The 26,345-nt window shown below is 38.5% G+C and overlaps 1 protein-coding gene across 4 annotated transcripts in view; it reads right to left on the bottom strand.

The window, feature by feature from the left end:
- The window catches only part of VPS13C (vacuolar protein sorting 13 homolog C), a 192,245-nt gene that overhangs the window by 35,606 nt on the left and 130,294 nt on the right, over nucleotides 1-26,345 (bottom strand). For all 4 annotated transcript variants that reach the window (XM_081094698.1, XM_081094699.1, XM_081094700.1 and 1 more), the window contains 14 exons: nucleotides 23,724-24,089; nucleotides 23,240-23,326; nucleotides 20,500-20,655; nucleotides 20,078-20,342; nucleotides 18,745-18,905; nucleotides 17,181-17,302; nucleotides 16,063-16,357; nucleotides 12,539-12,928; nucleotides 10,905-11,009; nucleotides 7,632-7,796; nucleotides 5,537-5,665; nucleotides 5,128-5,261; nucleotides 2,425-2,551; nucleotides 978-1,213 (listed from right to left, as the gene is read on the bottom strand). In XM_081094698.1, coding sequence (XP_080950824.1) covers nucleotides 978-1,213; nucleotides 2,425-2,551; nucleotides 5,128-5,261; nucleotides 5,537-5,665; nucleotides 7,632-7,796; nucleotides 10,905-11,009; nucleotides 12,539-12,928; nucleotides 16,063-16,357; nucleotides 17,181-17,302; nucleotides 18,745-18,905; nucleotides 20,078-20,342; nucleotides 20,500-20,655; nucleotides 23,240-23,326; nucleotides 23,724-24,089 — 2,738 coding nt within the window. The remainder of the gene's footprint in view (nucleotides 1-977; nucleotides 1,214-2,424; nucleotides 2,552-5,127; nucleotides 5,262-5,536; nucleotides 5,666-7,631; nucleotides 7,797-10,904; nucleotides 11,010-12,538; nucleotides 12,929-16,062; nucleotides 16,358-17,180; nucleotides 17,303-18,744; nucleotides 18,906-20,077; nucleotides 20,343-20,499; nucleotides 20,656-23,239; nucleotides 23,327-23,723; nucleotides 24,090-26,345) is intronic.

Below are 26,345 nucleotides of genomic sequence, written 5' to 3'. Positions count from 1 at the left end.
ATGCATAAATAAGTGAAACAATAAATTGATGCTTTTCTCACTCTCTCTCTCTCCCTCCCTCTCTCTCTCTCCCTTCTTCTCTAAACAAAATAAATCAATAAATGTAAAAACTTTAAAGACACTACACAAGACTGAAATGTACACCCAAGAGAATCTATTACTCACATATACATAAATATGTTAATATTATATTAATGGTATTGTAATAGCATTTATAGAAAGCTTAATCTGTCAGGTGTTATACAAAGTGCCCTATATACATGGTTTCTTTGTTTATTCAATTTTTTTTTTCACTAAACACATAAATATCAATAGATTCTATGCTGATTATATATGATCACATGTTCACCATTCCACCCATCATGCTCCAAAAAGTGAGTCTTTTACCAAAGTTAGTGTAATCAGTAAAACCAAAATAAACAAATTCAAATATTTTTCTTATAAAGGTATAAGCAAAACTAGAGAAACTGGTCCCATCAGTATTAACAAGTTCTAAATAATCATCCACTAACAATTACATACCCATGTCAAATACTGCCTCCTCCTATGAACCTTTTTCTAATTTATCTGACCCATGTGGTTGGCTTCCCCTGTCCCCTGCCAGTTTCTTCAGCCACTACCAAACGAATTAGTTGCTTCTAACTCTGTATTTCCATTATATGTGTGCATACTTCTTTGTAGCATTTGTGTTTTTATAATTCACTTAGAAAAGCACATATAAACAACAAAGAAAGAAGCAAATCTTTTTTTCCCCACCGAGGATGAGTATTGTAAGGGCAAAGATATTATCTTAGGCATCTTTCTATCTTATGTGGTATTCAACCACCTAGCAGTGAAAACAAATGTTCTGTAAAGTTTTCCTGAAAGAATGTACAGTATATAAAATTCAGAACAGGTAAAAATTTACTCTCAAATTTGATATTATGACCTCAATGTCTTTTAAAGATTTCTGATGCCTTATCTTCCTTCTTCCGTACCTGGTTATCCCAATATATGAAACTTCTTGCTTCTTTTCATTGTTAACCAGGGAAAGCCCAAGACTATGAAGAGAAAAGGTTATTTCATGATCAGCCTGCTCCATTTCTTCTGCCTGCAGTGCTTTGGAAACCAAGGCAACATCATCAGTGAAAAGCAAAACTCTCTGGCGCCCATCCAGGAACGACACCCAGTGTATCTGGATGTTTGCATCATATGGAAACTGTCCACATTCATCCTGGGGGTTAAAGAGACTTTATATTAAACCCACAAATAGTTTTTATTCCATAAAGTTGAACTACAGTAACTAGAAAGTTCATGAAAGTTTAAAAAGCATGACTATAAATTGGAAAACTCTAACCACCAAAACAAACTTCTAATCTATTTCAAAACATCTCACCGATTTTTCAAACAATAATAAAGATTGAGAGTGCTTAATTTTTTTACACCTTAGTTTGAATTACCTAGTTGGTGCTCAAAAGGCACTTAGCAGGAACAAGAATAGCCTTCAATGACACCAACGCCATAAGATGCTTACTTGTCTCCAACATGGACAACAGAATGGTTCAGATGTTTATTAGGCCTCAGGTAAAACTAACCTAGTTTATTTTTGTTTTAAAATTTTATAACACTGCAAAAATTTATATACATCACACTGTTAAACAGTCAAAATATGGTGATCAATTTATAGTAAGTTCACCAAGAAGAGCCTGAAAATATGATGCTTGATTAGTGTTTTCAGAGATTAAAATAATGATTCCTCTTCATCTGGGCTTAACATAAATATAACCACATTTCAATTCAACAGGTAGTACAAGTACCTACTACGTGCTTTTCATCTCTTGCTTTCTTGGGAAAAAAACAAATAAAGGATGTTAACAAGAGTATGGAAATAGTTTTGTAATTGTTAGAAACAGAGGCATGGATACATGGAACAGACTGATAGCTGTCAGCGGCGAGTGAGGAGGGGACTGGATAAAAGAAGGTGAAGGGATTAGCCAACGAACATATATGCATGGCATGTAGACATACACAAGAGTGTGATGATGGCCAGAGGGAAAGGGGTGGGGTCAGAGTGGGATGACTCCTTTAATTAAAAAAAATATGGCCTTGATTGGAAAGCATGCCTAAAAATCTCTCAGCCAACAGTGGTATGTGTATGTTCAAAACAAAGTTGTTTTTCATTTAGCCTTAAAATTCCTTCCTTTTAAAAACAGGTAAATAAAAAAGTGCTTTGCTGATCTTTACTTAAACAAGATGAAGCGGGCCTATTTTGAAATTGTAAATGAATTATTTTGACATATCTTAGATTAAATATTGGTATGAACTATTTGCAATCTAAAGTCCAAAAGTAATTTATTCCCAATTCATTTTTAGTTCAAAAACTAAAGATAACTGTGTGAAGCTAGCTTGTTTACTTCCTTTGCCATCATTCACATCAAATGATACCTTTAATAGATCATGTTGCCCAATATTTGCTGCATATCTCCATGTAAGTTTTCTGGTACCAGTAGGGTCTGCCCAGGCAAAAAGTCGAGCTTGTCTTGGCAGCAATTTCACTTCTTCCTGTAACCCACTGAAACACAACGGATGGAAGATTAAAATATCGGCCTGAAAAACCCAGACTATGTTTTCCTGAGGTAGAAACTGGCACAGAAATCTTATAAAATTTCCTTTAATAATTAAACACAAATCTGATTAAAAATAAACAGCCTAAAAAGCCCAGTAAACTAATGTTTTTGAAGCTTGAGGTAACAGAATATTTCTCTTTCCAAGGTTTCAGTGTACTCTCTAAATTGATACAAAGATGATCACACCAACAGAATTATTTAAGGTAAACAAACTGGTATGTCAGAGCACACCTGTAAAAAAGAAAAAAAAAAAAAGCTGTGAATAGTAGCAGTGCTTAAATGTAAGCTTTTTAACCAAATAAAATGCATAAGGGATATGATTCACAGAAAAAACATAATTGGGTCCATACTGTCACCATTCCAAGTGTGGTCTGTGGACCAGCAGCATCAACATTAACTGGGCTTGCTGAAAATACAAAATCCTGGACCCCATCTAAATCCTACTAAATCAGAATATGCATTTTAACAAGAGTTCCAGGAAATTTTGAAATTGATCATTAAAGTTTAAAAAGTATTGATCCACTTAATATAAACAGCTTTTCCGAGAACTAAAAAAATTAAAAGTAACACAATTAGGTTTCCATCTTAATCTGCATTTTTAAATCTCTCAGTGCATTCAAGCCATGAGAGTTAAGAACAGACAAATATGTAAGGCATTATTATATATATATATATTATATAATTATATAGGTAGAATTACTTTATAATAAAGCAATGCCTTGCAGCTTTATAATAATTCTTTACAAATATATAATGTTATATACTATAAGGGTTTAAAACTATTCTTATAAAATGGTTTCATCTATTATTATATAACTAGAGGCCTGGTGCACAAAAATTTGTGCACTTGGAGGGGGGTCCCTCAGCCTGGCCTGTGCCCTCTCGCAGTCTGGGACCCCTCAGGGGATGTCCACCTGCTGGCTTAGGCCCATTCCCCAGGGGATCAGGCCTAAGCTGGCAGTCAGACATTCCTCTGGCAGCCCGGGAGCCCTCGGGGGATGTCCACTTACCAGTGGGGAGCAGGCCTAAGCTGCAGTCGGACATTCTTAGTGCCGCTGAAAAAGTGGGAGAGGCTCCCGCCAACACTGCTGTGCTGGCAGCCGTCAGCTTGGTTTGTGGCTGAGCAGAGCTCCCTCTGTGGGAGCGCACTGACCACCAGGGGGCATCTCCTGCATTGAGCGTCTGCCCCCTGGTGGTCAGTGTGTGTCATAGTGACCAGTCATTCCCAGTCGTTCTGCTGTTAGGGTCAATTTGCATATTACCCTTTTCTTATATAGGATAGAGGCCTGGTGCACGGGTGGGGGCCAGCTAGTTTGCCCTGAAGAGTGTCCTGGATAAGGGTGGGGGTCCCACTGGGGTGCCTGGCCAGCCTGGGTGAGGGGCTGATGGCTGTTTGCAGGCTGGCCACAGCCCCTGCAGGGTGGGGGGTCCTGCTGGGGTGCCTGGCCAGCCTGAGGGACTGAGGGCTGTTTTCAGCTAGCCACACCCCCTTCAGGGTGGGGGTCCCCATTGGGGTGCCTGACCAGCCTGGGTGAGGGGCTGAGGGCAGTTTTCAGGCTGGACACATCCCATTCAGCATGGGGGTCCCCACTGGGGTGCCCGACCAGCCTGGGTAAGGGGCTGATGGCTGTTTGCAGGCTGGCCAAGCCCCCCGGTGACTCAAGCTCCCAGCCTCTCTTTTTTTTCTTTTCTTTTTTTTTTTCTTCAGCGCCTCCTTGAGCGGAGGCCAGGTCGGGCTGGAAGCAGGTATCTGGCATTTATTTATCTTCTATAATTGAAATTTTGTAGCCTTGAGCGGAGCCAAGGGCCAGCCAGGGCAGGTGGGAAGCTTGGCTTCCTCCATCGCCGGGGGCAACCCAAGCCTCCTGCTCGCTCCAGCTCCGTGGCCGTGGCCATCTTAGTTGTGTTAATTTGCATACTTGCTCCTGACTGGGTGGTGGGTGTAGCAGAGTGATGAAGTGATGGTCAATTTGCATGTTTCTCTTTATCAATGTAGATGTTATCATCAGTGTGTACTATATAGTCAACAAGACTATCTACTCAATGTCCTCCCATTTAATCTTTTACTACCCCTATCAAAAAAACTGGATATAAATTTATAGGGGGAGGTTCACTAAGCATCATCAGATTACAAAAGAAGAATAATGTTTAAACAGATTCACAATTCCTTTTCTGAAATTTAGAAAACTCCAAGATTCCACAGATTTTTCTATAAGTTTGACTTTGACAGTCATTTGGCAGCAAAACCTGATCTGAAAAAAATGATGTGAGACTATTAATAGTTTTATTTATCCCAATTGGTATAAACATTCATAAATTTTGCTACAGAAATATTGTGTTTGATTATAGAGTACTGTCTCAAAACCTGCTGATGGTATTAGTATTAAACAGCATGTGTTCCATATTACCTTTCTAAACTGAACACATTCGGAACGTGGAACATATTTAGTCTCAAGTGTTTCTTAGAGGAATTTTGGGCCAGAAGAAAATACGATTTTCCATGAACTCTTTTAGTTCATACCTCTGTTTATATGTGAGGGTGTCCCAGGGTGTATGGTTTATTATCAGAGCAGGTGCAGATCCTTCATGGTAATCAGAGAAGGTTATGACCGTTGAATGTTCAGCAGTGTTTACATCCACCAAGATACCCCCATTCTATTATAGGGGAGAAAAAGTATGTTTGAGGTAATGCTTTAATATGCACTTACATTTAGAATTTCAATCAGCTATGTAGACCCAAAAAGTTTTTCTTAAATTCTTATGAAAAGCACACTGGCTCTGATCTCTTACAAATATATGTATGGCATGACATATTGATATAGAAGTACTTTCATATAATTACAAGCAGATTTTAAAACATGTTTTAATAAAATATTTTACAGCAAATTTTATAAATCAGAGATATTTTACTTTAAAACAAGAAAACCTACCAGATCTTCTAAGCTCAATAGAGTGCCATTATCCTGTCGGTTATAAAAGAATGGTTTGGAGGATGCTTCACAGCCTACTACTCTCACACAAAGTTTGCCTGACAAATTTTCAGGCCAAAATGGAAGACACTAGAAATAGAAAAGTTAATATCAGTCTTAAAACAATTCCATGGTATAAATATGACAGTGGTTAATTAAGTTTTCACTTCCAAATAGGATCCTGTTTCAATTATTACTAAGTTCCTTAAAATATTCCCTCTACATCTTATATTAAAATGATTGATAATATGACTATTTATGAAATCAAAGAAACTCCATCAGAAGACTATAGATATATTAGTCTATACATCTTTATGAAATGACTAGAGGTCCGGTGCACAAAATTTGTGTGGGGTGCGGAGGAGGAAACAGGGGGTCCCTCAGCCTGGCCTGCATCCTCTCCAATCCGGGACCCTTCAGGGGATGTCCAACTGCCAGTGTAGGCCCAATCCTGCAGGGAGTCAGACATCCCTCTAGCAATCCAGGACCGCTGGCTCCTAACCACTCACCTGCCTGCCTGATTGCCCCTACCCCTCTGCCTGCCTGCCTGATTGCCCCTAACCACCTCTGCCTGCCTGCCTGATCACCCCCTAACTGCTCCCCTGCCGACCTGATCACCCCTAACTGCTCCCCTGCCAGCCTGATTGCCCCTAACTGTCTCTGTCTCACCCCCGCCACCACGGCTTGATCCAGGATGTCTGGAATGACATCCGGAAGGTAGTTTGGCTGTCTGGTCTAATTAGCATATTATGCTTTTATTAGTATAGATTACAATATGAGAAACTGAAGAGCTTACTGATTAAGAATGCCCCAAATATCTCAAATATTTAAAAACTATAATCTTAACATTTTTTGTGCATATCTTACTTTAATTCCTTAATGCACTATGAATTATCTCCGATTATCTTATCCAGAATAAACCAGAAAGATCTCTAAAGGCAGAGCAGAGTCTATAGATCTTGCTGGGAGTACTACTAACATTATCTTGCCAGCTGTTTGATGCGAATCAAATCATATGCCTTTCGAGTCTGTTTTCTTATCTATAAAACTGAGATTTTAGCTCCTAATACAAAATGTCTCTCTTTTAGAGAATATTGAGTAAATTCTATCTCTGAATAAAAATACTACTGTCACCAAACCAACATCAAAGATAAAAAGATAATGAGCAGGTGTTGCCAAGTCTGCGGAGATCATTGTAAGTGCCTTGGAGAGTGCATGCCTCATAGCATTCTCAATCTGTTGGTATTATATTTAGAATCCTTCTTCTTAAACTTTTGCTAAGTATTTTTAAAATAATTTTAGAAATTTTTTTGAGATATATAGAATGGCTCTATCTTTAAGGTCAGCTGGTTTGGTTGAAAACTCAGGTAAACTCAAATTCTTGTCTTTGCACCTGTCCCTCCCCTACTCATACCCTTTTTCTCTTCACTTCCTCAAATCTTACTCCCAGCCTATGAAGTTTAGTTCAAATGTCACCTCTTCTATGAAACTTTCTTTTTTGATGTATACCACAATGACCTCAACTTCCAATAACCTTATTAACCTTAGATAAGTATGAGATTAAATGTCTTTCTCTGTAACGTACAGGGGTTGAATTATAGGAAATTTTCAAGGAGTCTTCCAGCTCACCTATTCAGAAATTTATAACCACCTATAACTTGGTATATACTATCTTTTTTTTCCCATGTGTTAATTTATGAGTCTTAAGCCCTCCAACAAGATTATTAGCTACTTAAATACAGAATACATTATCTTAACTACTGAGATAAAACTTATTTACATTATCTTTATGTTGCATTCTATACATATAGGAAGAACTAGAGAATTAGTGTTAACCACATAGACTGGGCTAGTGGTAAATATCATTAACAAGTTTCTTTTTTTAACCTATGCTTACATTGCATAAGAAAAGTCTTTCAAAGTTGGCTGTCATATTTTAACACACAAATATGATAGCAAAGTGAGTATGACTAAGAGTATGACATACAACTCTTATTTATATGTCTATATTTATTTGTACATTTTAGGAGCCAGTTATATTAAAGGAAAGTTTTACCTCTGAAGAAGCAATATAGTTCCACTTATTAGTTGGCATGGAACCATCAGATGCAATTTCACCAACTTCTAGTTCTAATGAGGACTTATTTGCAATGGTACAAAAGGGAGTCAGAGTAACTATTCGTGTAAGATTAAAACTACTCATTTTGATGCTAACACCAACCTGTGGAAAAGAAACAAACAAGCTTATCATTTCCCAATACTTTATACAGCTTCTATGAAATACATACACACCACACACATACACACACACACACACACACACACACACACACACACACCATTCACACAGAGACCTCTTAAAACATTTAAAAATATGATTTCTTAAAGTACCTACTATAAAGTAACTACTAAAGCCATATTCCATTAATGATTATCTTCTCACTAGTAAGAACAATTTTGATGTTTTAGTTTGGCTACATCAAAAATCAACTCAAGAAATATCAACTGGCAATTTAACTAATGATTACTTATAATAAAAGATTTATTTGTTTTCTTTACTTTTTAACATTCCAAACATAAGATGTTTTATAATTAGTGTAGAGGCTCAAGTTTTGCTGCATTTATTATCTCTGCTGTTAATAAAGTAAGATGAAAATTCAAAGTGGAACTAAATAGGTCAACTAGCATCAGGTTGTTCAAATTTTCAGTCAAATTAAAGATTTAAGAAATGCTTGGCAGGGAGCAGAATGAAAGAAGGATTCCAGTATATGATGAATATTTACCAAGTTGCTTACTTGAATCACTTTGACAAATTCTGGTTTTGCTATGATATTAAGTGGCCATAGAAATTTCTAGAGATATAATATTCTGAATTAAAAAATTTATAGGAAATCAAGATGGCAGCATAGGTAAACACCGGAAATTGCTGCCTCCCACAACAAATTCAAAACTACAACTAAAAGACAAAACGGACATCATCCAGAACCACAGGAAGGCTGGCTGAGTGGAAATTCTACAACTAGAAGGAAAGAGAAAAGCACACCGAGACTCAGAGGAGGTGCAGAAGTAAAGTGCAGAGGTACGGAGGGGCATGTGGCAAGGGCTGGCAACTGAGGATGCGGCGCACGTGGAAAGGGCTGGCAGCTGAGGACGCCACTGTCTTTTTGAATTGGGAGGGAGTCACAAGCCCCCGACTGCTCTGAACTCCAGTTCCGGGTGAGTCTCTGGGGACCCAGACTCATACAGGGAGAAACTGGACGGTCTGACAGCAGGCAGAACTCAGAACTCGAGGGCAGCTTTCTCTCAGAGGTGCTTGCAGTGATTACCGGGACACTGAGATGCGGGGCCCCTTAGGACAGGGCTGAGGATCAGCCATAGCTGTTTTCTCCGCCCTGTTGATTCCCTGAGACCCCGCTCCATCCAAGCTGAGGCAGAGGCTTTTGCATATGAATTCCCTGGCCCTTTACAATCTGAAAATTACCTAACAAAGTGCAGCTGGGCCAAACAGACCCAGAACTTCCAAGACAAGGCCCAAGGCCCCACAGCAGCTTGCATTGCTTCACAGCTGGGCCTCATTTGGGCACCTCCAAACCCCAAACAAGAAAGGGGAATCTGCAGATCTCTTCGTAGCTCCTGCTGGGTAGCCTCAGGTAGAGGCTAAATTAGCACGTCCTTAGATCCAAGAGCCAGTGTACCCAGTGGTCAGAGTGGGACCATCCAGATAACAACTCCTCAAATCCATAAGGGACACACTCAGGGGGCAGACTCAGTGAGCACCAAAGCCCCACTGAAGCAAGTCTTGCCCTAGAAGGCTGTCTCCAGCAAAGAAGTTCTCCCACTATAGACACAGCTGACTCTCACAGCCAATTGGCCTGGAGGTCAATTCCCCCAGTGATACCTACAACAATCAAGGCTTAACTACAACAAGACGGTGCACAAAGCCCACAAAGGGGTGCACCTCGGGTAATTGGGGAAGCTGAGCCCCTGGACCCTATAGGACACCTAGCACACAAAGCCACTCTACCAACACAGGGAAGCATAAGAAATGCAGAGACAAAGAAACAGGTCACAAATGACAGAAATGGAGGAAAGCAAACTACTAGATATAGAGTTCAAAACCACACTTTTAAGGATTTTCAAGAACTTTCTAGAAACCGCTGATAAATGTACTGAGACCCTCAAGAAATCTAGTGAGACCCTCGAGGTTATGATAAAGGACCAACTAGAAATTAAGCATACACTGACTGAAATAAAGGATATTATGCAGAGTTCCAACAGCAGACTAGAGGATCGCAAGAATCAAGTCAAAGATTTGAAATACGAAGAAGCAAAAAACACCCAACCAGAGAAGCAAAATGAAAAAAGAATCCAAAAATATGAAGATAGTGTAAGGAGCCTCTGGGACAGCTTCAAGCGTACCAACATCCGAATTATAGAGGTGCCAGAAGAAGAGAGAGAGCAAGATATTGAAAACCTATTTGAAGAAATAATGACAGAAAACTTTTCCTACCTGGTGAAAGAAATAGACTTACAAGTCCAAGAAGCGCAGAGAACCCCAAACAAAAGGAATCCAAAGAGGACCACACCAAGACATATCATAATTAAAATGCCAAGAGCAAAAGAAAAATAGAGAATCTTAAAAGCAGCAAGAGAAAGAAAGGCAGTTACCTACAATGGAGTACCCATAAGACTGTCAGCTGATTTCTCAACAGAAACTTTGCAGGCCAGAAGGGAGTGGCAAGAAATATTCAAAGTGATGAATGCCAAGAACCTACAACCAAGATTACTTTATCCAGCAAAGCTATCATTCAGAATTGAAGGTCAGATAAAGAGCTTCACAGATAAGGAAAAGCTAAAGGAGTTCATCACCACCAAACCAGGATTATATGAAATGCTGAAAGGTATCCTTTAAGAAAGGGAAGAAGAAGAAAAAGGTAAAGATACAAATTATAAACAACAAATACACATCTATCAACAAGTGAATCTAAAAATCAAGTGAATAAATAATCTGATGAACAGAATAAACTGGTGATTATAATAGAATCAGGGGCATAGAAAGGGAGTGGACTGACTATTCTTGGGGGGGAAAGGGGTATGGGGGATGCGGGAAGAGACTGGACAAAAATCGTGCACCTATAGATGAGGACAGTGGGTGGGGAGTGAGGGCGGAGGGTGGGGTGGGAACTGAGTGGAGGGGAGTTATGGGGGGGAAAAAGAGGAACAAATGTAATAATCTGAACAATAAAGATTTAATTAAAAAAAGTTTATAGACTTACATCACCTCATGTTATGAATAAATTCAAAGGTAAATAAGGAAACAGAATCTTACCAGGTATTCCATATTGTTGGCAGGACACTTCACACATCCATAACTTCCCACTGTATCTAATGAAAAGCCATTGGACCAGGCACTAGTTGAAATTTTTAATTGTACCTAGACCAGAGAACACATACCATCATATAAAAAACCTAAAAGACTATATTAATTTTATTTGATGGAAAGTTGCCAGACCACTAGAAATTTAGTATCATGGGACACAGAAAAATGTAATTAAAGCCATACTGCAAATGGGTATCAAAACCACAAAACTCTGTGGGTCAATACAATAAAAGCAATGTTCTGACCTGCTCATTTACCTGTGCAATGAGTATATTGAATTTAAAGATCTATACCAATGAGACCTTCTGTTGTTTTAAAAAGAACTAAAATGTAAAATATTTTCCATTGTCAGACTTATGATATAGAGTTAAGAAATAAAATTATAGCACAGAGTTGAACTTTTAACATTATCCAGCAACATTAAATAAAAGGCATTGTGATAAGCAGAATGGACAACAGGACACAGTTCCTCTCTTCATGAGCTTCCAACTAAACAGAGAGATGGGAAGTACATTTTAATTATGATGCAAGACTCAATGTGCTAAGAGCCATGCAAAAGGAACAAAATGCTACCAAGGTGAAAGGGTAAAAAGTTTATTCTGGCTATGGGATTTAGAGAGTTTTACAGAAGAGACCTGTGTTCCTGTATTAAGCTCCACCCACCCAACTATATTATACAAAACCTGAGACAAGCAAAGGTCAGACAGACAAACAGTTATTATAATACCATGTATTAGAATTAACCAGCACTCTAAGACAGTGGTTCTCAAAGTGTGGTGCCTGGACCAACACCATCAGCATCACCTGGGAATGTATTGGAAATGCAATTATCAGGCCCCACCCAGACATACTGAATCAAATTGTGAGGGCCTCACCCAGCAATCTATTAGTATTTTAAAAGCCCTCTATGGTTGATTCTAATGCACACTGAAATTTGAGAACCACGCTCTGAGAGAAAATGGATTGAGTATCTAGGTCAGAAAATCTTTCACATCTGTCAGACCTGAGCAGAATGACAAAGGATGAAAAGCAAATAACCAGAAAAGATGAGGCGGACAGGAAAATCATAGAAGAGGCATTCTAGGCAGAGGATGAATACACAAAGACCTAAAGGTAAGTACTTGAGAAGTGTGCGGTGAGAGCAATACCAACATATGAGTCTGAAAAGAAAAAAGGGGCCAGAGCATGCAAAAAGGACCAGGCGTAGGCATTAGTTTCTCTCTTAAAGGCCTGGCTTGGTCCTTCATACATATAAGGGCTCAGGTATCATACACCAAATTCAACTGTTTATCTTTTGAAATGTCATTTCATCACTGATAAACTACATAGAATCAAGCTTTCTTCCCAACGCTACTTCAAGAGCAGAAATAATTCTAGGGGCGCTAGAGAAAAGGGTAACTCAGCCTTGGAGACTGCTGTTGTCAGTTCCTAACATCCCACTATGTATTCCTTAAAAGTATCGAGACCTAAATCATATCAACAGCACTTAACAAACAGGTTAAGCATAATTTTAGGAGGGGCTAACGACTCCCTAGCTTCCAAATAGGAACTTATTTTGACTTGTTATATCAACAAAGACACACCTTATTTTTACTAAAAATGTTCTTCTTCTTGAAAGAGAATAAAATAATATCCCTAAAATCAGCTGGATGTTTCACATGAATATCTTCTGAACGATACTGGAGAACCCGAGAAGTCTTGTTGATTAGCCAGTAGGGACTAAAGACAGATAGCACCATCCGAATGCCAATTCTTCTGACATGTATTGACAGGTCGACTGTCATCACTTCTGTGGAGTCAGAAGAAAAACACACAAGAAAGAATTCCGGAAGTGTATCACGTATACGGAAATGTCCACTCCAGTTTTTGCCCTGATATTTCACCAGAACTAATTCCATTATTTCTCCACTTATTCTTGAATGTAGAACATCAGCAGCACTGCCTTCTGCTAGCTCATGAGTTTCTGCTGTTCCCTAAAAACAAACAAAGACTGATTTTGCTTAGTGATTTTTTAAACGTCTGCAATAACAACATTGTATTTGATACAAATGCTAAGTATCCTACCAGATTAATTGACAAGTTCTCAATAAAGTAATATATTATGAATATTCACTAATCATTAAGAACTAAAAAGAAAACACTAAATCATAACCAGAGGCAGAAAATGTCTTTTGGCCATAAGTTTAAAAAAAAAAGTCAGATCTTTGACAAGAATCATAGGCTGGATTTAGGAGCCCTGGCTGTTGTCCATTAAAAGCTATGTCATTAAATAAGCCATTTAAATGACTGAGATTCAGCTTCATCCTCCATTTACATACTATGCCTAATAGTTTCCACATAAATAGAAAAAAGAAAAGTTATATCAAACTATTCTGACAAGCTATCTAAGTAAGATAGGATTTTTTTAAATGAATAACAACATAATAAGTTAGGCATTTTTACTGAAGGCTTCTCTAGTATAAATACTATTTAGTTCATTTAATTAATTTTAATCTTTACAAATCAGGTTTGGCTAATTGTCAGATAAAGAAAATAAATAATTTAGGTTCCACTTTCCAGACTTGTGTATGTTAAAATGTGTGACGTACAGAAATTTAAAAATATTTATAATACTTCATTACTAGAAAATATTCCCAATTATTTAACATGGACAGTAATTATTTTTAAGTTCAACAGAAGCTGGGAACAAATAATCACATTAACCTTAAAATTAACTTTAGAATTAAGATAAAATATTTTCTCACTGGCTTTTTTCTGTCCTTCAGATAATAGATTTTTACTTAATTATAGTCAATCTACACTAATAAAAGAGAAACATGGTAATTGGCGTACGACCGCTACCCTTCCCATTGGCTAATCAGAGTGATATGCAAATTAACTGCCAGCCAAGATGGCGGCCGGCAGCCAGGCAGCTGATGCGAACAGGAAGGCTTGCTTGTTTCAGTGAGGGAGGACTCCAACGTTCCCCGCCTGACTTGCCGGCCTCTCAGCTGCAACTCTAACCAACTATGTTGCAAATATAGAAAATAAACAAAACCCCAGAAACCTGCTTTACTCAGCCGGGCTTCAGCCAACCGGACCGCAACATTGTATCAAATACAGACGGTAAACAAAGGCCAGAAACCTGTTTTCAGCAGCTGAGGCCTCAGAGCTAAAGCTGGCCCAGAATAAAAAAAGAAAAAAAGGGGCGGTTGGGAGCTTCAGTCACCCATCAGCCTGAAAACAGCCCTCAGCCCCTCAGCCAGATTGGCCAGGCACCCCAGTGGGGACTCCCACCCTGAAGGGTGTGTGACCAGCTGCAAACAGCCCTCAGCCCCTCACCCAGGCTGGCCAGGCACCCCAGTGGGGACCCCCACCCTGATCCAGGACACCCTTCAGGGCAAACCAGCCAGCCCCCACCCATGCGCCAGGCCTCTATTCTATATAGTAAAAGGGTAATATGCTTCCTAGCACCGGGATCAGCGGAGCCGAGAGGCCTCCTGGCACCGGGATCAGCATTACAGGGGGCAGCGCCCAAAACCCCTGATCGCCCTGCGGCTCTATGTGTGACAGGGTGCAGCGCCCTAACCCCCTGATCGGCCCTGCTCTGTGTGTGACAGGGTGCAGTGCCCCAACCCCCTGACTGGCCCTGCTCTGTGTGTGATGAGGGGCGGTGCCCCAACCCCCCTGATGGGCTCTGCTCTGTGTGTGACGGGGTAGAGCCATAACCTCCCCATCGGCCCTGCCCTGAGTGTGACAGTGGCGGCACCCCAACCCCCTGATGGGCCCTGCTCTGTGTGTGATGGGGTAGAGCCATAACCTCCCCATCAGCCCTGCCCTGAGTGTGACAGTGGCGGCGCCCCAACCCCCTGATCGGCCCTGCTCTGTGTGGGATGAGGGGCGGTGCCCCAACCCCCCTGATGGGCCCTGCTCTGTGCATGACAGGGGGCAGCGCCCCAACCCCCTGATCCGCCCTGCTCTGTGTGTGACAGGGGCGGTGCCTCAAGTCCCCTATTGGCCCTACTCTGTGCGTGACAGGGGGGAGCTCCTCAAACCGCTGATCGGCCCTGCTCTGTGCGTGACAGGGGGGAGCTCCCCAAACTCCTGATCAACCCAGCTCTGTGTGTGACAGGGTACGGAGCCCCAACCCCCCTGATGGGCCCTGCTCTGTGCATGACAGGGGGAAGTGCCCCAACCCCCTGATCCGCCCTGCTCTGTGCGTGACAGGGGGTGGCGCCGCAACTTCCCTATTGACCCTGCCTTGAGTGTGACGGGGGCGGTGCCCCAACCCCCCAATCGGCCGTACCCTGAGCGTGACTAGGGGCGGCATCACAACCTCCAGATCCGCCCTGCTCTGTGCATGACAGGGGGCGGCGCCCCAACTTCCCAATCGGCCCTGCTCTGAGCCCGACCAGGGGCTGCACCTAGGGATTGGGCCTGCCCTCTGCCACCCGGGAGCAGGCCTAAGCCAGCAGGTCGTTATCTCCCGAGGGGTCCCAGACTGCGAGAGGGCACAGGCCGGGCTGAGGGACCCCCTCTCCCCTCCGAGTGCACAAATTTTTGTGCACCGGGCCTCTAGTATTATTATAATAACTGTGTCTGGTGTCAGATAGGAATTAGACTTATTGGGGTGATCACTTCATAAATGTCTAATCACTATGTTGTTTACCTAGAACTAATAAAATATTGTATGTCAACTGTAATTTAAAAATAAAAAATTATAAAAACAGATAGATTATTATGGTTCTTAATTTATGAAAGATGCAGCAGAGTTAGGTGATAGGGAACAAGGAGGCAAACTGCCTCTGTCTAAATTCCAGCTCTACAATTTATTAGCTGTAGGATCTTGGGCCTGTCACTCAACCCCACTGTGACTCAGTTTCCTCACCTGAAAAATGGGTCTAATAAGAGTACCTACTTCAGGAGGTTATAATGTATTAATACATCTACAACACACAGCATCATGGCTGGCACCAAATAATGCTATTCTAGTTTTTGCTGTTATTAATATTATTAATGCATTATAAATATGCTATGTAAAACACTAACCTCAACTAAAAATATTATAAAAAAAAACTAGAATTCACACCATGCAATAATAAAAATCAAACAAAATGCAAGCACATACCTCAAGTAAATATTTTAGGGAATATGGGAGAAGATTCCGCAAAGTGAGGGTAGGGTAAAGATGAATAATGTAAGCTGGATCCCAGTCTTCCCCATGTGTACATATATAGCTTAATTCATCAGGCAGAGCAACTGTATTGACTATAAGAGGTAAGAAGTTGACTTCTACTGATGGACACTGCAGCATGCATCTCACTTCCCTGCTCCTGTGAAGTTCTTCCTTCCAGGAAATGTAAGTGGTGGATTCTCTGTATTGATTCTCTAAGACACCAGCTGGTTGAATAAATAACTGACATCTACAGAAAAAAAAAAAGCAGGGTGGAGAAAAAAAGTTTTTATTGAGAATGTAAGAAAAAGAATCTCATTAAATCTTCTTATTAACTCTACAAGGTAAGCACTATTACCCCTATTTTTACAAGTGAGAAAACCAAAGCTAAGAAAGATTAAAGAAACTTGCCCAGTCACAATGCTATAACAGATGGAGGAATGTTCTGGGGGAAAAACACTCTGTAAACAATAATTTTTTTTAATCCTCACCCGAGCATATTTTTTCCATTGATTTCTAGAGAGAGTGGAAGGGAGGGAAAAAGGGGAGAGAGGGATAGAGTTAGAGAGAGAGACAGAGAGAGAGAGAGAGAGAGAGAGAGAGAGAGAGAGAGAGAGAAACATCAATGTGACAGAGACTCATCGCTTGGTTGCCTCCCACATGCAACCCAGATTGAGGGCAGGGCGCAAATCCCCAACCCAGGTGTGTGCCCTTGACCAGGAATCAAACACGTGATGGTCTCCTGGCCAACACTCTAACCACTGAGCATACCGGCCAGGGTAACAATGATAATTTTTTTAAAGTCATTTCAAGTAAAAAGACAATCTAATAAAAATAGGTCTAAGAAGATTCTAAAACATCAAATATACAATAAATTTTCATCTGGTAAATTCAATGATACTATAAATGTATACCTCTATAACTCCATATATGTCTAAAGGCTACTTCTACAGATCTCTAGATAATAAAACTATAAGGTCATCTTTTCTAAAATATAAGTCCCCAATTCATAGATTTAAAAAAATATACATTATGAACCTTTAAAAGCTTAATATATTCAAGGAAGTACCTACCTATATGAATCTAAAGGAACATGGAACTCCTCTTCAGGTCTTGCTACTCCAATGCGCTCCAATAACTTAACATTTTTAACAGATTTATAGATGATGAATGCAATAGAGAAATGGTTTTTAATCTGTTGGATAAAAAAGACAAACACTGTTTAAAAAGATGGAGAAGTTCAAAAGAAAAATGTGAACTGCACACAATTATTTTTACATATAAAGTTTCAAGGCCAATATTAGAAGACGTTTTTATTGGTAACTGAAAATTTTTAGAACACTTAAGTGCTATATATATGAAAGGATGTTTAAGTGGCAGTTAAAAATTATTAGGGTAGTCCATACTCTACTACATGCTGATGTTTATTTTTTAAATATTTTTTTATTGATTTCAGAGAGGAAGGGAGAGGGAGAGAAAGAGACAGAAACATCAGTGATGACAATCATTAATCAGTCACTTCCTGCATGCTCCCTACCAGGAATCGAGCCTGCAACCCAGGCATGTGCCCTGACTGCAAATGAAACTGTGACCTCCTGGTTCATAGGTTGACATTCAACCACTGAACCACGCAGGCCTGGCCATACTGATGTCTATTGTTAGTGTATAATGTTATCATTCAAATACATATTAATCTGAAGATTTCAGGCATAATACTTTTCCCATTAAAACCTTTTCTCAATGCACTACATGATTATATTGAAAAGGATAGAAAAGGAATTAAGAGAAAAAAGTAGTATAACTCTCTTTTCTTTACTACAGTATGATTTAGGCTTGAACTAATAGCAAACTGAGAGCTAACAATAGCCAAAATTTGAAATCATTTCCTTTTTATCTGATGGTATAGGTAGGAAGACATTCTTTTGCTGACCATATACTAAAATCTGCAATAATACACAGAAAGGGAAAAAATGGATAAAGCCTTAAAGGTATAAAAGAAAACAATCATATAGAGTAAGATGTTAAAATTTAGGGGTAGGGATCTGGGTAGAGCATTCCAATATTTCTTCACACATACTTGAAAAATTCAATCCCAACTGATATACAAACAGAATGAAATGTTACCCTATTTGACAAACAAATTATATAAAATTGCTCAGTTCTGAATCTTTAAAGAATAGACAAAAAGCTTCATTAAAATTAAGCCCAGGAGGAAAGAAAAATGGGCTTTAAATTAGCAAATTTGTCTTAATCAGACATTTAAAATAAAGAATATTACAAAAGCAAATTGGATAGGAAATAGTAGCTAGTTCAATCTGTTATTTATTTCTAAACTAGAGGCCCGGTACATGAAATTCATGCACGGGTAGGGTCCCTGGCCTGGCCACCAATCAGGGCCTTCCAACTGCTGGCAGGGGCCTTCCTTTGTTCCGTGCTGCCCCCTGGTGGTCAGCACATGTCATAGCGAGCAATTGAACTCTTGGTCCAATTCTGAGGGGACACTTTGCATATTAGCCTTTTATATATATAGATAATCAATAATAACTTAATGAAGTTTTACTATGTTCCTATATTCACCCAAATGATTTAATATTAATTGATATACTTAAAGGGACACAGTTCAGTTTAATGCATTACCTGAAGAGGAGAGCGAAGGGTGATCACTTTATTCCCTTCAGTTGCATCAATTTGTACCAAGACTGAATCAGAATGACTGGCATTGGGATTCCGTACATTGTACAACTGCCGACCAGGTCTGACAATAGGGACTTTTGCAACTTCTGTATATCCATGAGGTACTAATTCAAAGCATAAGTGAGAAGCATCCAAGTTATTAATTTAATTATATTTCTCTTAGAATAATCATCAGTGTCTAAAAGTAATGACGAGTGTTCTCCTTCATGCTTATAAATAACTACACAATATGCTTGTCTAAGACACAGAAACTAACAAAGAAAATGAGCTATTATTATAATATTTAGGACCCAAAATAATTTCTTTTGGGGTTTTAAATATATTAAACTAAAGTAACATTGTGGTGTTTAGAAATTCTTTATTGCCTCAGGTGTGGCATGCAACATTTTGGAAGGAAAACAAAGAATTGATCAAGAAGACATGAATTGAAGCAAATTATGAAAAGTAATATTTTATTTAACACTGATCAACTCACAATAAAATTATATAGAAAATACATGTTTGAATACTTTTAACTGCTGGGCAGTAAAATGTTTTCTTTAAAAAAATTAAAAAAAAGTAACAAAATCCAATTTGTTCCATAGTCCCTCAACCACATAGGAACTTTTGTTTGTGAAGGTAATAATTACTGTCAATATTTTAGGACTTCTGAATATAATTACTTTTCTCTCCTCATTGAACTCCCATCCTTATTGAAACATATCACATACTGTATTATTTAAAAACATAGAATTAATCTAGTTCTAAGGTAATTCTTAAATTAATTAAGTTTAATTTTCTCAAGTCTAAAGGAAGAAAAAAGAGACAAGTGTCTATCAAATATCTGTTTCAAGCCTTTAGAAATGTCATCTCCAAAGGCATCTTCAACAAAATATTTTTTCCATATTTTGTCACAAATAAACCCACACCAACATTCCAAAGATGCCCTTAATATATGATCTCACTTATATGTGGAATCTAATGAACAAAATAAACAGATGAACAAAATAAAAACCAGAGGCATGGATACTGGAACAGACAGACAGTTATTAGAAAGGGGGGGGGGGCGGTTACTGGATGAAAGAAGGTGAAGGGATTACCCAAAGAACATATATGCATAGCCCATGGGCACAGACAGCAGTGTGGTGATGGCCCGAAGGAAGAGGGGGTGGGGATTGAGTGGAGGTGGGCAAAGCTGGGGGGTGGGGGGGAAGGGAAGCCAGGGAATGGGGAGATCTGTGTCAACAATAAAAAATAAAGTTATAAAATATAAATAAAACAAATAAATATAGCATACCAAAGGTCAGGGTGAAGAAGGAGCTTTCTTGGCGGCTCAATATAGATAGTTTCCCTTTACATGAAGGTTCCCTGCTGGCATATTCCAATTCCAAATTCTGACCAGCATGAACATCATAAATATCACTTTTCTCAGGGGAGCCCATTACTCTGAGATTATGATTGGGCTGCACCTTAGTGGGAACACCTAAAGCATTTTTTATTGTAAAAGGAGGCTTGTCTTTTAAAGAGTAGTCAAAAGTAGAAGCAGTGCCTTCTGAAAAACCCTGAAAAAGGAACACATCACAAGATGAAATTTTTTTTAAAAAATTATACTATCACTATACATTTTAGAAACGACTTTTGATTACAAACAAAAGTAATCCATACATGTTTCAATTTTTTAATTCCATTTGAAATATTCCAAGCAAGAACCAAACATACCTTTGCTAAATTATTGAAAACATTGAGACAACTTTTGGATATTGTTATATTCATTGTATCTCCTGAAGAAATATGAACTGCTGTTTGTGGCTCAGGAAGAAAAATAAAATCATCTCCGGGCATCAAACTTTTATCCTGGACTGGATTCTTCTTTACCTGTGAGGATAAATAACATTAACAAGTTTAAGTTACTAGTCGATTAATAATAAAATTAAAATATTCTCAATAGAGTTAAATTCTCCTAAACTAATCACTTTATATTAAGAATCCCCTAGTCTCATTTTCAAAAATATTCAGTGCTTCATTTTTATTTAGCTCAGATCAGCATTCTTTCTCTCAGTATGTAGTCAAGGGCATGGAGAAGTGTTTAGAACTATGCCATGAAAGCACTCAAAGTCAACTACAATACTTGTCTCTTGTGCACTCCCCACAGCAAGCTATAACTCAGTGTTGCCTGACTAACTGGTTGTTGATGAGCAATCAGAGATGAACCTTAAGTTTAAACTGATCCTTGCTGGAGTTAATATCGGGAATTCCTTCTATTGTTTTACCAGTAACACCTATAAATAAGTAATATGATAAGCTTTCAACCAGCCATCAGACTTTATCATAGCTTTTACTCTAATAACATTTCAAAAGCTTTGTAAAACATTCTTTGTTAGCCTGACTATTCCAGTGAGAAGTAGGTCATAAATATTACTTCTACTTTACTGAGAGGAAACTAGGACACAGGTTAAGTGGTTCTTGTCTTTAAAATAAGAATCTGTTGCAAAAGGTAAGATTTCCTTCTTTTTTACAGCCAACTAGTATTCCATCATGTAAATGTGCCATGGCTGTTTTATTCACTCATCTACTGATGGGCACTTGGGCTGTTTCCAAATCTTGGCTAATAAAATTTGGCAACAGCATGGATGGACCTGGAGAATATTATTCTAAGTGAAATAAACCAGTCAGAGAATGACAAACACTATATGAGCTCACTTATATCTGAAATATAATAAACAAAATAATTTAACAAATAAAACAGAAACAGAAGCATAAATATGTAGAACAGACTGACAGCTGTAAGAGGGGAGGAGGGTTAGGAGGACGGGTGAATAAAAAGGTGAAGGGATGAAGCAAAAAACCCAACACTAGATAGACAGACAGGCAAACAGATAAACATCACACATAGACACAGACAACAGTATGGTGATAGCCAGAGGGAAAGAGGAATGGGGGTGAGGCTTAATAGGGTAGAGGGGAGATAAGTGGGGACAGAAAGAGTCTTCACTTTGGGCGATGGGCGCACAGAGCAGTGTGCAGGTGATGTTTTACTGCATGGTAAACTTGAAACCTGCATGGTTTTGTTAAACAATGTCACGTCAATAAACTCAATAAAGAATAAAATAAAAACATAATCATGAACACAGACTATAGTGTGGTAACTGCTGGGGAAGAAGGTGAGGGGAAGGTGGAGGAGGGCTTGGGGGGAATAAATGGTGATAGACCGAGACTTGGGATGGTGAACACATAATACAGTGTACAAATGATGTGTTGAGGAACTGTGCACCTGTAACCTGTATAATTTTGCTAACCAGTGTCATCCCAAAAAATTCAATAAAAAGGAAAAAATAAAAATCCTATATAATAAAAGACTAATATGTAAATTGACCAAACAGCAGAACAACCAGTCGCTATGATGCACACTGACCACCAGGGCAGTACTGCTAAGCCAGAAGCCAGGCTCACGGCTGGTGAGCTCGGCGGCGGTGGCAGGAGCCTCTCCTGGACTGCAAGAGGGTACAAGCCAGGCTGAGGTCCCCGCCCCTTCCCCCAGTGCACGAATTTCATGCACCAGGCCTCTAGTAAATAAATAATTTAAAATGTAAATAAATAAATAATGAACTAAGAATTGCTTGAGTCCATTTCAGTGCCTCACACTTCAGTCAGACTGCCAGAAAGGTGTGTTGTGAAATTTGTTAAGGGTATATCGTTCATGCTCCTATTAATCTAGAAAAATGCACTTTGATATCTAGGCATCTGAAGTGTTCTCAAGAAGCACCGTTCAGAGATACCACAAAAAAAATTGTGAACTAGCATAGAAGTTCTCAAATCATTGAGGATTCCAAAGAGCTTCATGTTATGTAGATTATATCTATCAATGTGTTCTCTATTAGAAACTAAAGCTATGGCTCTCTGTCTTTTGGCTAAGATCAAGTGTAGAAACTAAAACAGAAAATTTTAAATACTCATTTAAAAATTATAATTACAAGTTAACATGGATAATATTTTAATAGAAAATAACTATTATAACTATATAGATGAAGGCCTGGAGGGTGGCAGAAGCTGGGTGGAGGGGACAAAGGGAGGAAATAGGGGAAATCTGTAATACTCTCAACAATTAAAATAAGTTTTTAATTTTAAAAATAATAAAGCTATATAGTGAAAAGAGGGACACTGACAAATTGCTTTATTGCCTGCCCTAAGAGAAGTCAGGTGGATTCTCATTCCTGCCTCTGCTTTCATTCTATTGCCATATTGCTTAGTCTCTGGAAAACTCCATAGTATGCTCATGAGAGAATGAGATAGACAATGGTATGCATCATCTAAATATTGCTATGAAGAGTTTTGACCTTTTTGGACTCCCTAATAGGGCTCAAGGATCTTAGACCACATCTTGAGAATTATTGCATTAAATTATGTATACAGAAATATACATAGTGTCATTCTACACAAAGATATTTTATGTTTTCCTTACATCAAGCCTTAAATTCCATTGTCTCTTTCCCTCCACTCTCTCAATCAGTGGCTCCCAGACAGCATGGGTTTCATTGTAATAGTGAACCTGAAAAGGCACAGAATTATAATGAATCTTTCAACTTTAACTTCGTATTTCTATAATCAGAAGGAAAAAATATTAAGTAATTAATGTTATATGTCAAAAGCCATTTTAACAAAGACACAAAGAATATATACAAAGAGGGTGCATTTTCCTTTACTCTATTTCCTTTACTCTAAATCTTTAAAAAAGAAAGCAGAAAAATTTTTAAACAAATTATTTAGCAAAAGAATCTTTGAAAGATAATAACGAAGTAAATAATATCACACATCAGCAAATTAAACATTAGAATTCATATATATACTTGCTGTGGCCATACACAAACCAAAAATGCTCACATCTTAGTTTTGTAATTGTACTTTTGAAAAGTTGGTTGTGGAGATTCTAAATGATGTGGTCATACCTCTAGTGTCATGTCAGCAGAAGCAGCCATGAAGGAAGTCCAATTTTTTATATTTCCTGAAAATTTTGACTCTGCTAATAATAAAGGTACAGTTTGATGACCAAGTCCACATTCTAAGGTAACTTGAACTGACTCTACAGCAACAGCACAATTTTCCTCTATCGATGGCTGTTCAACACCTCTGAAATTTTCTGTTATTTCTGTTGCCATGTCAACACCAAGAAACCAAGAGTTATAATCACTAATAGATTTGACACCCCAAAGATTTCCTGTTTCCTTAGATGTATCTTTGAATTCATCTTCTTTTGTCTTTGGAGACAAAGCGGCCATGATTGTCATCACAGTATTAAGAATTATGGGTGAAATCTTTAAAAAAGAAAGCAGAAAAATATTTAGAATTAACTTTCCCAGTTGAGAAGAATTAATACAAAATACAGAAGTTTAAAAGTTACTAATTAAAAATTTAAATATACTAAAGTCTTAGCTAAAGAAAATAAGAGAGCACACACAAAATCATGTGTCAAATTAATTAACCTCATAACAATAATTTCTGCTCAGATTACTCTGGGATTAAATAATGTTATACATCAATTGTCAAAACCTAGTTACACTGATCAATTCAGAGTAAAATAGTGATATATAACGAGAAAAATGCAGAAGTGTAATTGAAGTTTTCATTTTCAACCAGTTGCATTAACTAAACCAACATGTGTGATCCTCATCAAGATTTATACATGGTGCCCGGCCGGTGTTGCTCAGTGGTTAAGTGTCAACCTATGAACCAGGAGGTCATGGTTTGATTCCCGGTCAGGGCACATGCCCAGGGTTGCAGGCTTGAGGCAGCTGATCAATGATTCTCTCTCATCATTGATGTTTCTATCTCCCTCTCTCCTTCTCTGAAATGAATACAAATGTATTTTTAAAAGATTTATACAGGGTTTTCATTTGTCTTATTGAAACAGGAAGCCAGAGAATCACTATAATACCCTTTCACTTACCCCAAGATTTGCAAATTTTACCTTTTACTACCTTTGAATAGTGCCTCTGCCCACCTGTTCATTTCTATTGCTAAGCCTTAGTTCTACACTAATGATGTCTTCTATATCCAGTCAGCACCCTCTCAGCTCACCCTCCACACTTCCACCAGCATGATTTTCTAAAACCCAAATCTGGACATGTCATTCCTATGCTTAAAATCTTCAACAGTTTCCCATAACTTTCAGAATAAAATTCAAACTCTCTTTGGTTTAGGACACAAAGTTCATTGTGACCAGCTATCTAATCCAGCAATTTTCAACTGGTGTGCAGTAAGAATTTTTAAAACATGTAAAAATTGACTGTTTAGTTAGGGGCACTGACCTCTTTTTCCTTAGATTGTCAAATAAAAAATGACAACAGTTAATACAACAATAGCCATCCAGTGTGAATAAATCAAAGTTATACCTATTTTTTGTCAGATTGGCAAAAAATATTTTTTTTGATGTGCTGCAGACGTTTAGTAATTAGTTTGTGTGCCATGAGATGAAAATGGCTGAAAAGCACTGATCTAATCAATTGGCTGATTTCCCAAAGTTTGAGCCATACCGGGTTAAACAAGTTAAATGGATTCTTTTATTGTTCATTCTCACAACCCTTACTTGTTTAATATGCTAGAGATGACTCATTCACCGGAAGAAGGATTTAGTATGCACTGCTCCCAACTTACCTGTCAACTGAATTCTTTTTTTTTTCATTACCTTATTAATGTCACCTATAATTAGTGCTCTCAGCCCTACAATTCCATCATACCATTCTCTCCAGCCATATGGGCACATCTCAAAGTCCTTAAAGGATTTTTCACACCTCTGCCTTTGTGAATACTGTCAGTTCTGTATGGATAACCCCTCCTGTCTCTCTCCATCTAACCTCCCTCAGATTTTCAAAGTTCAGCTGAAGTAGCCCCACATGCAGACAGCTTTCCAGAAGTCCTGGTCTGAGTCAGAGGACCCCTGACTGTGCTCCCACAGCACCTAATGCAGTGATAGCGAACCTTTTGAGCTCGGCGTGTCAGCATTTTGAAAAACCCTAACTTAACTCTGTTGCCGTGTCACATATAGAAATTTTTTGATATTTGCAACCATAGTCAAACAAAGACTTATATTTTTGATATTTATTTTATATATTTAAATGCCATTTAACAAAGAAAAATCAACCAAAAAAATGAGTTCGCGTGTCACCTCTGACACTCTTGTCATAGGTTCGCCATCACTGATCCTAGTGCATGCCTCTAGCACTGAAAGCTGGAGTCACTGATTTATTGCTTTCTCGTTCATGTCATTAACTTTTGTGAAGGCAGGGACCAAGTATCCCCAACGCCCAAATACAGGAAATTTTTTGCACATAGAAAGAGTTCAAAAAATGTTTGTTGACTAAATAAATAAATTGATATACAAAGAAATGGAAAGACAATCCCCCTGGGTGCCTTAGACAAAGTGCATGCAAATTCAGTTTTCTCCTCATTTACTACTTTAAGCCTTAAAAAAGTAAATCCATTAACAAAATACAATCGAAACTATCCATTATTTTAAAATATTAAAAAAAAATTGCATTGTTATTTATATAGTAATTCAAATGACTTTTGTT

Source organism: Myotis nattereri, assembly GCF_964212035.1.
Source record: "Myotis nattereri genome assembly, chromosome: 1".
NCBI classification, from domain to species: Eukaryota; Metazoa; Chordata; class Mammalia; order Chiroptera; family Vespertilionidae; genus Myotis; species Myotis nattereri.
The sequence above is the reverse complement of the archived record's forward strand: the minus strand, read 5'-3'. Positions and strand labels throughout refer to the sequence as shown.